This window comes from Schistocerca americana, chromosome 1, assembly GCF_021461395.2.
Source record: "Schistocerca americana isolate TAMUIC-IGC-003095 chromosome 1, iqSchAmer2.1, whole genome shotgun sequence".
NCBI lineage: Eukaryota > Metazoa > Arthropoda > Insecta > Orthoptera > Acrididae > Schistocerca > Schistocerca americana.
The window spans coordinates 528,019,826-528,034,538 of NC_060119.1; the positions used below are offsets into that span (position 1 = coordinate 528,019,826).

Genomic DNA, 14,713 nt, shown 5'->3' on the forward strand with positions numbered 1-14,713 from the left:
TAAATCATTTTGCAATTTGCTTTGGTCCTCTGATGACTTTACAAGACTGTAAATGACAGCATCATCTGCAAACAATCTAAGAGGGCTACTCAGATTCTCTCGTATGTCATTAACATAGATCAGGAACAATAAAGGGCCTATATGACTTCCTCAGGGAAAGTCCCATCCGATGCAGATCCCACACCACACAGCAATACTACAGAACAGGGCGGACAAGTGTGGTGTAAGCAGTCTCTTTAGCAGGCCTGTCATACCTTCTAAGTATTCTGCCAATGAATCACAGTCTTTGGTTTGCCCTACCCACAACATTACCTATCTGATCGTTCCAATTTAGGTTATTTGTAATTGTAATCCCTAAGTATTTAGCTGAACTTACAGCCTTCAGATTTGTGTGAATTATAGCGTAATCAAAATTTAGCAGATTTGTTTTAGTACTCATGTGAATAACTTCACACTTTTCTATATTCAGGGTCAATTGCCATTTTTCACACCATACAGGTATCTTATCTAAATCATTTTGCAATTTGCTTTGGTCCTCTGATGACTTTACAAGACTGTAAATGACAGCATCATCTGCAAACAATCTAAGAGGGCTACTCAGATTCTCTCGTATGTCATTAACATAGATCAGGAACAATAAAGGGCCTATATGACTTCCTCAGGGAATGCTGGATATTACTTTGCAATACTCGATGACTTTCTGTCTATTACCACGAATTGTGACCTTCTAACAGTAAATCACATATCCAGTCGCATAACTGAGGCGATATTCCATAGGCATGCAGTTTGGTTAGAAGACACTTGTGAGGAACAGTGTCGGAAGCCATCTGGAAATCTAAAAATATGGAATCAATTGGACATCCCCTGTTGATAGCACTCATTATTTCATGAGTATAAAGAGCTAGTTGTGCTTCGCAAGAATGGTATTTTCTGAATACATGCCGACTGTGTGTCAATAAATTGATTTTTTTCCCCCAAGGTAATTCATAATATTCCAACACAGTACATGTTCCAAAATCCTACTGCAAATCGACGTTAGTGATATGGGCCTGCAATTCAGCCGATTACTCCTATTTCCCTTTTTGGGTATTGGCGTGACTTGAACAATTTTCCAGTCATTAGGTAAGGATCTTTCTGTGAGCGAGTGGTTGTATATAATTGCTAAATATGGAGCTATTGTATCAGCATAGTCTGAAAGGAACCTGACTGGTATACAATCTGGACTGGAGGCCTTGCCTTTATTAAGTGATTTAAGGTGCTTTGTTACACAGGATATCTACTTCTATGTTTCTCATCTTCACAGTTGTTCTTGATTGGAATTCAGGAATATTTACTTCATCTTCTTTGATGACGGATTTTTGGAAAATCATGTTTAATAACTTTGCTTTACTGGCATTGTCATCAGTGACTTCATCATTGTTATCACACAGTGAAGGTATTCATTGTGTCTTGCCACTGGCCACTGGTGCGCTTTATGTATGACTAGAATATCTCTGGGTTTTCTGCCAGATTCCGAGACAAGAGTTTTGTTGTGGAAATTATTAAAATCATCTCACATTGAAGTACATGCTACATTTTGACCTTCCGTAAAACTTTGAAAATCTTGGGGATTTTGCATTCTTTTAAATTTGGCATGCTTTTTCCATTGCTTCTGCAACAGTGATCTGACCCGTTTTGTGTACTATAGGGGATCAGTACCATCACTTCTTAATTTGTGTGGTATATGTCGCTCAACTGCTGTCTATACTGTCTTTTTGAAATCATTCCACATCTTTTCTATGCTTATGTGATCAAATCGGAAGGAGTGAAGACCGTCTCTTAAAAAGCCGTTAAAAGCATTTTTATCAGCTTTTTTAAATAGATGTACTTTGCATTTCTTTTTTATGGTTGGGGTGTTATGGCATTCAGCATAACAGCAACTGCCTTGTGGTCACCAATCCCTGTACTCATCATGATAATCCCTATTTGTCCAGGATTATTTGTTGCTAAGAGGTCAAGTATGCTTTTGCAACAATTTACCCTTCGAGTGGGCTCATGAACTAATTGTTCTAAATAATGTTTTGAGAAAGCATTCAGCACAATTTCGGATGACGTTTCAAGCCTGCTGCTGGCTTTAAACGTATAATTTTTCCAGCATATCGAGGGTAGATTGAAGTCGCCACCGACTATAATTGTATGACTGGGGTACCTATTTGAAATGAGGCTCAAGTTTTCTTTAAACTGTTCAGCAACTATATCTTCTGAGCCAGAAAATTGGAGGTGATAATATTTTTCTGTTTGACATCAAAGCAACCATAAATTTAGTAGCAATTTTATATAACATATTTACACAATAATAACTTATAGAGTAATCACAAATAACTGCTGCAGTTCAGGAGAATTAGTAAGAAAAATTTCTGCATGGAATCTGATTCAGAATAATGCTGTAGTCACAAAATGGTTGAAAATTTGTCACAAATGATTTTCCCCAGATTTGACTTCTTACAGCACGATAATGGTGAATGACCAAACCTAAAAATTTTAACATTAATGATGGATGCCAGTTCGTTATCTACCTTAGACTGCTTGGCACTTAAAATATGTGTTTAACAAAAGAAGTGAAAGAAAAGGAGAATGTAGATCCTCAGAGATGTGCATTATCATTTGTTAATTGGCAATAAGTAATCAAAGTATGCACTCCAATCTGTATCTAATATTCTTTTGACCTTAGTTTTCTGGTATTTACACACAAGCACCCAAGACATATGCCATGAGCAATTTGCAAAACAGACAAAACATACCCAAACAAATGACAGACTACACTTGTAAACTGGTCAATGTGAAAAATGTTCCTGTCACGCTCAATAAATGATGGTCAATGTGAAAAATGTTCCTGTCATGCTCAATATATGATTTTAAGTTCAAACAGAGCCCAGGGTAAAGAAATTGCAACAGAAAGACTCTACAGAAAAGAAACTGGAGGCTAAAAAGATAACGTATAAATTACACTGAGAGTCTATAATCCATGCAGGGTAGCCTGAGTTCTATTGAAAGAACAAAGGACACATTGAAAGAACAAAGGACACAGTCTCACAGCTACAGTAAATTTTTTGCTGTACTGGAAAATTTTCAGAGTATATTTTCAGAGTAGTGGATAATTGTACCATGAGCGAGTGGAAGAAAATGCAAGTTAATGAGGTCACAGGCAATGCAGAAGCTTCAGGGTCCTGATGCATAAGACATTTTAAGTGATGTCCTGAGTAATATTACTTTTTGAAATTTCAGAACCACTAACCACAGCAATAAACAAATGCTTTTTGTTTAGTGTTTACCCAAATTTCTTACGCTGAAGTAGACCCTGTCTACATAAAAGGTAATCCAACTGAAGTGTATCAACAGTTCAGTATCAATAACTCAGACACTCACAAAAGTAATGAAATTTGTAACAAAAAAACAGTTTTTCAACCACTTTGAAGATAATAATCTGTTTATCCAAAGCCGACAGTTTATTGCATTTGCCATGGAACATATTTGAACAACTGCTTTGGTGTGGTACGTATCAGTAGATTTACAAATAAAATACACTTTCTCTGCACTAATATGGGTGATTGTTGTAATAGTCACCTTCAGTCTGCTCTAATACAGCTCTCCATTCTATCCCGTGCAAGCCTCTTCATCTCTGCACAACTACTGTAACCTACTTCCATTCAAACCTGTTTACTGTATTCAAACCTTGGTCTCCACATAATTTTTAAAATCTCCCCCCCCCCCCCCCCCCCTCCACCACTCACAAACTTTCCTCTGTTACCAAACTGACAATTCCTTGAAGCCTAAGGATGTTCGCTGTCAAAAAATCTCTTTTTACATCTGAGAGGTGCAACAGATTTAATTTTTTCCTCAATTTGATCCAATATCTTCTCATTAGTTATTCGATCTGCCCCTCTAAACTTCAGCATTTTTCATGTAGGATCACATTTGTTTGGTTGGTTGCAGTATAAAGGACTAAACAGAGAGGTTACCTGACCCCCGGTCAAGATGGTTCATCTAAAAATTTTGTCGAATCATCACAGTAAGTAGGAGTGGAAGACCTTGAAAGCAACATTCATGCCAGAACTGAGAAATAATTTAAAGGGAAATAAAAGTATGTGGGTCAGGCCATTATGTAGACGAAGGGTCACCCAGGATTCATCAAAAGTGAGAGAAACCCCACCAATATCTGACGCCTCATTAACCCAGCTAAGGGCAAAGACAGTTACAGAGTAAAGAATGCCTTATAGCCAGGAGATTCATAATAATAGAAGTTTGAAGGCTACAAACATAATGGATATCAGTTGTACTGACAATGATAAAATAAGATGAGAAAAATAATCAGGTCAGTGGGGGCCAGGCGCAAGTTCCCTGGCATTCTGCATGTGAAAGAGGCTATCCTTCCCACAGCTGACCAACCTCTGATCTGATATAGTCACATGTTAAAAGAGGGGAACAGCACCCACTGTTCGTTGAAATGTTAACACTAAAATGGAAACTATGATGCGTGACAACTAAGGGTCTAACTAGCAATTAAAACAGGGTTGGTAGAGGGGGGGGGGGGGGGGGCAAATAAGGCAACTGGCAGAGGAGGTAGGGCTGATGATACCCCAGACACAGAGAGACAGCATGCGGCAGGAGATGCCTCAACTCCAATCACCCTGCCCCAAGAGTCATTGAAAAAATTATATCTGAGCACCACATTTCAAAAGCTCCTATTCTCTTTTCTACTTGAACTATTTATTGTCTATGTTTCATTTCCATACAACGCTGCCAGGGTTGCCACAAGTTTCCCCAAGTGAAATTCCGATATTTCCCTGATTTCCAGACAAGTTTTAGCATTTCTCCCAGACAAATTTTGAGATCTCAAGGGTGAGTAAAGACATAAGTTGACAAAAAAATGTAGGAACTTCTGTATTTCTAAATGTGTGAGCAATCTTAAGTACTAACATCAACATCTTTTGTAATGAACTGTTTTTAGATGGAGAAAGCAAGCCAAACGGTATGTGTGTTTCATTAAGATTACTGATGATATTTTAACTCAAAAAAATAAAAGACATTTGGTGACAAAAATACACATTTCCTTGCAGTTGCAAGACAGTTTTAAAATACCTTCACTGATTTCAGAAATAGCCTCAGAAAAAAGTAGGCCTCTTGGAACAAGCATGTAAGGCAGGGAATAGTTGTGTAAATCAACACTATAGGTGACTGCCAATAAAATGTTGGTTCTGCTATGTTCTTTATTGTCAGTTAATACCCACTGTGTTATGTCTATTATTTTAGAGGTATTGTGTGTCCACCTGCTTAGCTGAGTGGTAATGTGTTTGCCTACCATACAGGGGGCCTGGCTTCGATTCGTAACCAGGCTGGAGATTTTCTCCGCTCGTGGACAGGATGTTGTGTTGTCCTCATCATCATTTCTTCATCACTGACATACAAGTCGCCCAATGTGGTGACACCCAAACAAAGACTTGCAATCTGGCAGCCAAACTTACCCAGAAGGGGACTCCTGGCCATCAGTGCCAAAGATCATTTCATTTTTCAGGTTTGTGTGATTTTTCTTTTGAGAAATATATAATTACATAGCATACAAAAAGGGGGCAACTGCCACAATTTACTTCTTCTTATCATCCATACTTTCTAATACATGAACTACTTTCAAAGTGCCAAAATGGACTAGGAAAAAAAGGGCTATAAAACACTGCACTGTGCAATGTACTTGTAGGGAGACAATCGCAATTCCTGACATCCATCGCCTTTGGCGTCTCACCTGCCGAGGAGCACCACAGTCCTGGGTCCATGGATAAACCACAAAAATCTGCCGCATTATGCCACACACAAGCACACGTGGCCTGCGGGAAAGTCAGTGAGTCTAGATCACACGGGCAGGGTCTGCACATTAGTGGGAAACGATGGGCTTCCGATCAGTAGGCCTGATCCATTCGATGTACCTGCAGAAATCACCTGCGGTTTTGGCCCAACATGGAAGCCCATTCATGTGAGTAGCTATTCATGAGTCACAGACACGATGTTGATGAAATGAGATCATGGTGATCAATCCATGCAACAGATAACTTGCACGAATACTCTGATCACTGTGCCACAGACAGGCACATAGAAAAGACAATCACACTCCCACAACTAAATTTTTGACCATAGCCTTTTTCAGAAAATGAGAGCAAACACACTTTCACACAACTCATGCACACATGACTGCTGTCTCTGGCCGCTGAGTCAACAGTCTCTGAGAATCAGATCAAAACAAACCACTCCTCACATCTCCCTGCCTCTTGTTGGCAGCTGCTAGGCTAGCAACAAGAAGTGGTGGCAGCACTGACTACAAGCTGAGGGGAACGGTAGGAACGGGAGAAGTAGTAACAATGAGGGAGTAGGGAAGCAGTGCACATACTCAGCTGAGCCCAGGCAGTGACGATGCATGACATCTCAGTAAACAAGCCATTTCATCTATTGAGACAAAAATGACACGTTTCCAGTGTCTCTTTCAAATTTCCCTGATTTTACTGACATTTTTGAAGTTCCCTGATTTCAAGAACTTATGGCAACCCTGTCGACGTTAATACCAAAAGAAAAGGATTTTCTAACACTTCAAAGTTAACAATTCTTTCTTTTCTTCAGAAATGCTTTCCTTACTTTCATAAGTCTGCACTTTATATCCTATCTACTTCAGCCTTCACAAGTTCCTTTATTGCTCAAATAGCAAAACTCATCTACTACTTTTAAAGTCTCATTTTCTAATCTAATTCCCCCAGCACAGCCTGTACCATTGTTTTACTTTTGATGATTATCATCTTATAACATATTTTCAAGACACTACCAATTTTGTTCACATGCTCTTAAAAGTCTTTTGCCACCTCTCATAGTTTTTATTGTTTCTTCTTATTCAACTTTAACCTCACTCTCCACTCGACCCTCTCAGATTCAGTTCAAAACTTGTTCTTGTATACATATGTATGTGTTATGTCAATGTGTAAAATTTTGGGTAAATTGTTATAGTGGTTCCAGAACTAGGGCCACCTTAGTAGACCCATACCAAGTCACAATGTGCACGGTCTGAAGAATTCGGCCAACTTTGTCATAACTTTGTGCATCTTCAGTGATATCTACCACTCTCAATTTTTGTATCCTAGTACAACTTTTGTTGCTGAATGCAGCTAAAGAATTCAAATTCCTTAGAAATGACTATCCATTATGCTGCTTGGTCTGAAAGTACCTTGTAAAATTTATCACAAAAGATTCAAGCCCTACTTTAACCATCCTTTGCTACAAGGGGAAGGTAGCTGGAACTTTGACTTTTGGGCTGCTAGCCAACAACTAGGTTCTCACTATACTACACCAGTATTAGCATTTATGAGTAAATAGTTCTGATTTTAATGACCAATGTCTCGAGAGTCAAATTGAAAATTTCTAGCACTTTTCACAATCAGTTTTCTATATTGCTATCAACTCCGAACTTTTGGGCTGTTAGCCAACAACTAGGTGCTCACTATTCTACACCAGTATTAGCATTTATGAGTAAATAGTTCTGATTTTATTGACCCTTGTCTCAAGCGTTAAACTGAAAATTTCTAGCACTTTTCACAATCAGTTTTCTATATTGCTACAAGTGACTTGAAAAAGTAGAATGGTAATCTTCCATGTAAGGCATTTAAAACAGATTTAAAGAATCCTAAGCTGTTATGCTTACTGCATGTATTACTGTGTTGGCAGTCGTTATGCCAGAAAATGTCAAGGCACTTGTGATGTGATTTGTCAGACAATTATTTGCAGCATGATACTTTTGTTCCCCTGATGTGCAGATACAACTGTTTCATATACAGGGTGTTACAAAAGGTACGGCCAAACTTTCAGGAAACATTCCTCACACACAAATAAAGAAAAGATGTTACGTGGACATGTGCCCGGAAACGCTTAATTTCCATGTTAGAGCTAATTTTAGTTTCATCAGTATGTACTGTAATTCCTCGATTCACCGCCAGTTGGCCCAATTGAAGGAAGGTAATGTTGACTTTGGTGCTTGTGTTGACATGCGACTCATTGAAACTTCCTGGCAGATTAAAACTGTGTGTCCGACTCGGTCGGACACACGGTTTTAATCTGCCAGGAAGTTTCATATCAGCGCACACTCCGCTGCAGAGTGAAAATCTCATTATGCGACTCATTACTCTACAGTACTAGCATCAAGCACATCAGTACGTAGCATCAAAAGGTTAGTGTTCATCACGAACGTGGTTTTGCAGTCAGTGCAATGTTTACAAATGCGGAGTTGGCAGATGCCCATTTGATGTATGGATTAGCACAGGGCAATAGCCATGGCACGGTACGTTTGTATTGAGACAGATTTCCAGAACGAAGGCATCCCGACAGGAAGACGTTCGAAGCAATTGATCGGCGTCTTAGGGAGCACGGAACATTCCAGCCTATGACTAGCGACTGGGGAAGACCTAGAATGACGAGGACACCTGCAATAGACGAGGCAATTCTTCGTGCAGTTGACGATAACCCTAATGTCAGCGTCAGAGAAGTTGCTGCTGTACAAGGTAACATTGACCACGTCACTGTATGGAGAGTGCTACGGGAGAACCGGCTGTTTCCGTACCATGTACAGCGTGTGCAGGCACTATCAGCGGCTGATTAGCCTCCACGGGTACACTTCTGCAAATGGTTCATCCAACAATGTGTTAATCCTCATTATGAGGCTTCATTCCAACGTGACCAAATTGTAAATTTTCACAATCAACATGTGTGGGCTGACGAGAATCTGCACGCGATTGTGCAATCACGTCATCAACACAGATTATCTGTGAACGCTTGGACAGGCATTGTTGGTGATGTCTTGATTGGGCCCCATGTTCTTCCACCTACGTTCAATGGAGCACGTTATCATGATTTCATAGGGGATACTCTACCTGTGCTGCTAGAACATGTGCCTTTACAAGTACGACACAACATGTGGTTCATGCATGATGAAGCTCCTACACATTTCAGTCGAAGTGTTCATACGCATCTCAACAACAGATTCGGTGACCGATGGATGACCTCAACCCTCTTGACTTTCATTTATGGGGGCATTTGAAAGCTCTTGCCTAAGCAACCCCGGTACCAAATGTAGGGACTCTTCGTGCTCGTATTGTGGACGGGTGTGATACAATACACCATTCTCCAGGGCTGCATCAGCGCATCAGGGATTCCATGCGATGGGGGGTGGATGCCTGTATTCTCGCTAACGGAGGACATTTTGAACATTTCCTGTAACAAAGTGTTTGAAGTCACGCTGGTATGTTCTGTTGCTGTGTGTTTCCATTCCATGATTAATGTGATTTGGGAAATACGGAAGGCCGATCCCACCCGTCTGCTTTGACCCATGACGTCACAAAAATGGCGGAAACAAAAACAAACACACACACTTTCCACAAGAAGCCTAATGACACTAACGGGACAAGCGCGGGAAATGGGGTGTTTTGGGAGGGGGGCAAACTAAATATAAACAAATTTAGATGCCTTGCATAGCTACAACGTGTAAGTGAAGACAGCCATGCATGAATACCCACCCACCTCCCCAGGGGTCGTAACCCCTGCAACCCATAGAAGATAAAGATGCTTCAGTAGCTGATTAGTGTTTTTCGTCTTTTTGAAAAAAAAAATCTCACGGGATAGAACGAACAGATCAGAAAGATAAATATAATAAACTAAAACAGAAATTCGAGGAAACAGATAATTAAAATAAGTAATAAGTGTATTTAAATAAAATAAAAAATCTCAGGAGATAGAACGAACAGATCAGAAAAGTAAATAAAATAAGATAAAACGGAACTGGAGACAGCCACACTCAAACCAAACTCCGTGCCGTCATGACGTCACACACGACAACACCCTTACGTCACGGGTCAAAGCCGACACGTTGGATCGGACACTTCTGTCAACCCTTGATTTGAAGAGAAGTAATAAAATGAGCTCTAACATGGAAAGTAAGCGTTTCCGGACACATGTCCACATAACATATTTTCTTTCTTTGTGTGTGAGGAATGTTTCCTGAAAGTTTGGCCATACCTTTTTGTAACACCCTGTATTGGTTCCAGAAACTTCTGGAAATTAAATATGCAGGTATGACTATTTTGTAACAGGGCATGGGTTCTGGAAATTTCTGGATATTTGATATGCAGGTATGACTGTTTTATAAAACAAGGCATGGATTCCAGAAAGTTGTATTCATGTACAACAGTTTTATAACAAGGCACTAGAAACTTCCAGAATTTTCTGTAATATTCTCCAGTATTCTCATTTTATACATTCACACTATATAAGATGTAATTTGATTTGAGTGTCATTCAAGTTTGTACGCAAAACTTGCAGCTTGGTTGATTCCTTCAATCCACTGCTGAATCATTAACGAAGTTACAACTTGTTATGGCTACAAATTGGAATTTGCTGATTCAATGAGTTGGATTTCATGCCAAAATATGTTTACATCATGAAACAGAACTGTTGACCAGGTTTCAATATCTGCAGAAACCATGCTGCAATCCATTACAAAAGAAGACTCATGTGTTCAACAGAGGTCTGCGTCCTATTGATGTTGCAACAGCCGACTTTCTGAAACAACTTACAACAGTTGATGTTAAGCCTGGACACAAGCTTTACCCTGCTTGTAGAGTTGACATCAATGCAAAACAGGCCAAGCCACTGCCATCATCAGAGTCTGATGAAGATGATACTACAGTTGCTCCAGACAGCTTGAGCTCTACCTTGATCAACTGGTGTGTCACCACTGAAAAATTTCAGCACGTTTCAAACTGGGATTCTACTGAATATGCAAAATGAGAAATAAGGCAAATTCAAATGGTTGTGGCTACCAAAATTGCTGAAATTGGCGGGCTTCAAGCAGATGATGTTACAGAACCGCCACCAGGTCAAAAATGCCACGATTACTATTTGTACAAAGTGCTCATCAATGAATTGAAAGCAAAGCTGGCGGTGTCCTCAGCTTCTGAGAAAATTCGAATTTTAACTTTGGCCACTAGCACTTGGAGCATTAAAAAAATGATGGAAGAATTCAACATGTTTGAGCAAACAGTGAAAACTGACAGAAAGCTGAAAGAAGAGAAAGGCGTATTAGCAAAACCAGATCCAAAGTGAGAAAAGGCTTTGCAAGAAGATATTAAGGAACGTGTACCAAAATTCTATGACAGTGATGAAGTCAGCTGAATCTGCCCTGGAAAAGACTTTGTAACCATAAGGCCACCAGCTGGCCCAAAAGTTCATATGCAGAAACATCTGATGCTTTATAACTTGAAAGAAGTCTATCAATATTGAAGACAAAATTTACCAAAAGCTGGCTTTTCTAAATATTATGAATTCCAGCAAAAGTGGTGCATCACAGCAGGAACACATTCAGTTTGTGTTTGTACAGCTCATCAAAATGTCAAGGTGATGCTAGCAGCGACTCCAATTAAGAATGACTACAAGAGTTTGTTAGCCAAAACAGTTTGCAATATGGATTCAAAAGCTTGCATGCTCCAACAATGTGACCAATGCCCTGGATTAGAAGTCTTGGAAAGATTTGTAGAAGCCGCATTTGAAGGAAATGACATTGATGAAGCAATGGAATACAAGGAATGGATACACACTGACGAAGATACCCTGGAGACAAAGCAGTCAACGACTGACGAATTTATTCAAAACATTGTGGCCAAAATTGTGAATCCCTCATCCCATCAGTATGTAGCAAAGTATCAAAGCAACTACCTAAAAGAAACCAAAGAAAGTCTAGAATGTGAAAAACTGGTTGTTTTGATGGATTTTGCAGAAAATTATTCATTTATTGCGCAGGTCGCTGTACAAGGCAGGCATTGGGAAAATAGTCAGGCCACATTACATCCCTTTGTTATTTATTACAAGGCTTTGACTGGAAAGATCGAGTCTCTTAGCTTTTGCATCATCAGTGATTGCTTGCAACATGATACAGTCACAGTCATATTTACTGCTCCGAGCTGACAGGTCACCTGTGAACCCACTTTCCAGTGCTGAAGCACATCAGCTATTTCAGTAATGGAAAATTTCAGGAACTTCATAATCTATGTCAGCACTGCAATGACTTTAGTATCAGTGCAGAATGGAACTTCTTCGCCACAAGCCATGGACAGTCTCCTTGTGATGGTATTGGGGGCACAACAAAGCGATTAGCAGCAAGAGCAAGTCTGCAATGGCCAACTCCAGATCAAATTCTAACACCAAGTGATCTATTCAGATTTTGTGATGAGCAAGTTGATGGAATCAAATTCCTTTTATTAGAAAGGAAGAAATTGATGTTGCAAGACCTTTGGAAGAAAGGAGACTTGAAAAAGTTTGCATTGTTGCAAGGACCAGAGAAAATCATTGCTTCAGACTTATCAATAAAAAACGGTTACAAATTAGCAGAGTTTCCAATGACACAGTATCATTTATTGCAATTGTTGATCTATCAGTATACTTCTCGAGTGTTCCAATTGCTAGTATCTAATCTGTACAATACATGGCCTGCATTTACGAGAACAAATGGTGGATTGGAAACATCTGTGACACATCATTGGAAGAACGAGATGCCTTATTCAGTTTCATGCATCCACAAGGTCCAACTAATTCATTCCATTGGCCCATAAGGAGGAACATCTGCTGGAGCCCAGAACAACAGATAATAGGCATTTTGCCAGCTCCAAGTACCAGTTCCATGGGTCAGAGATACAATTATCCATCATAGGTGCTGAAGAGCATTGAAGAGAATTTTAGAGACATGAAAATGGTTTCATGAACTCTGGCAACAAATTTATGACACTTGGTTCATTTTATGAACTTATTGCTTTTTTATGTTCACAACAGTGTTGTTTATCTGCTCATTTTTGTATGCCATTCATTAAAGTTATTCTGTCAAGCATGCAGTATGCATAAAAGCAAAGGTATCTTTGAAGATAGTTTAAAAACCTTATATGGAAAATTACCATTCTACTTTTTAATGTTCCTTGTAGCAAACAATGAGGTCTCTCCAATGGTATCAGTTAAGAAAAAATCAGATATGGTAGCCATATTAAAAACAGGTCCTGAAAAATGCTGCAAACATTCAATGTTCAATTTGACACTTGAGACTAGGGTCAATAAAATCATAACTATTTAAAGTGTGACTTAAATCTTTTGCGATAAATTATGGCACTTTCAGACCAATTAGTGTAAGGGATAGTAATTTCCGAGCAACTAAAAGTTGCACTAGTGTAGGCCTACAAAAATTCAAGGTGATAGATGTCACAACAGACGCATTGGTGTGGGTCCACTCAAATGGTCCTTGATCTGGAACCGCTAAAAGAACTGAGCCAAAATTTTGTACAGTGACGTACCACATACATATGTACACACGCATAAATTTTTAACAGAATCAGTGGGGACTTCTAGGAGACTTTGTGTGGAAATTCCCATGCGACTGATGCACTGAACTTCCACGTTATTTCTTTGATTAAGACTGCACGCACCCATTCACTTCTGACACACTACAACGAATGCTGCACGTGTTTTTCACATGTGAGTTTCAAACTTTCTTCACGAGATAATTTCAAGATTACTTATAACGTTGAATGAGGATAGGGGAGACCTAGAAACAGGTCAGCAACAACCATTCTTAGAGCAGTATTACATCTTAAATGAACAGGAATCAAGACCCGTACACATGATGTAATCCCCCTACAACACAAATAATTAAACTTGACTAAATAAATATCTTTCCCAATTTATAACAGGAGGAACATAAACACCACACGTAAAATTAGAGTCAAATTATATACCTGACATTTCGTCGTCCTCGGAACACCCTCTTTTTCTCTTAACTGGCGTCTGGTTGTTTGAAAGTGACTCACGACGAAAACTCATCCCAGGTAAATCCTTTACCCTGTATTATCAAGTTTCCGATAACACCATCTGTTGACAACACGTCTCACGTAAGATAAACGAAATTCAAAGTTGCACAACAACATGCCACTGCTTCGCAAGTAACAACACAGTGTCGAATAATAAGCAAACTCACAACAAAAACATATCAACTAGCAATAGCTTTATGGTAGATACGATAATATCTTTGGACAGTTTCGATTCAATAACCCAGGCCTCCACTGCATCACAACACAATCGCCCCATTTCATGGGGCACTCAAAACCAGATTTCGTGAACCGATTTCCCAATACCCCTTCTGGGTGGTCCAGTAAACCCCACTGTTGCAATTGTGTGAACAATATATTTCGTGTGAAACGGCGGCTAAGTGCATCATGTGGAATTTAATAGACCTCTCTGGTGCTATTGTAAGCTCAGAGTTTTACGCATGTAATGAATGTTCCTTGGTCGTTGTGCTCTATGTATTTTACCTGGGAGTGCAAATATAGTTACTGGCACTAAATGTGTTTTACTCACTATTACTTATTCACCTGTGTCGACTCTAATAGGTTATGGGCCCAGCGATGTATTTGAAATAAGTATATACATAATATAATAGTGAGAAAGTACTGGAAAAGTTCCAAGTAGTGCACTCGCGTGAAATACGAGTTATCCTTACAAGACGAACGCAACTCTTTTGTATTATTCTTCGGTATTATTCTTTTCGTCAAGAAAGATCAGAGTTACCGTTAAAATGAACGCAGTACAAATTCCGCAGATTGAAAGACTCATGGTTCGCGAA

At 39.4% G+C, this 14,713-nt stretch overlaps 1 protein-coding gene across 2 annotated transcripts in view; it reads right to left on the minus strand.

Annotated features, from left to right (window-relative positions):
* The window catches only part of LOC124605353 (poly(ADP-ribose) glycohydrolase-like), a 122,521-nt gene extending 108,229 nt beyond the window's left edge, over positions 1-14,292 (minus strand). Inside the window, exons 1-2 of one of the 2 annotated variants that reach the window (XM_047136988.1) lie at positions 14,069-14,292; positions 13,830-13,962 (exon numbers count right to left, since the gene is read on the minus strand). In XM_047136988.1, the coding sequence (XP_046992944.1) occupies positions 13,830-13,914 (85 nt within the window). In that variant the 5' untranslated portion in view covers positions 13,915-13,962; positions 14,069-14,292. The other variant, XM_047136980.1, reaches the window with a different exon arrangement.
* Positions 14,293-14,713: the final 421 nt, after the last annotated feature.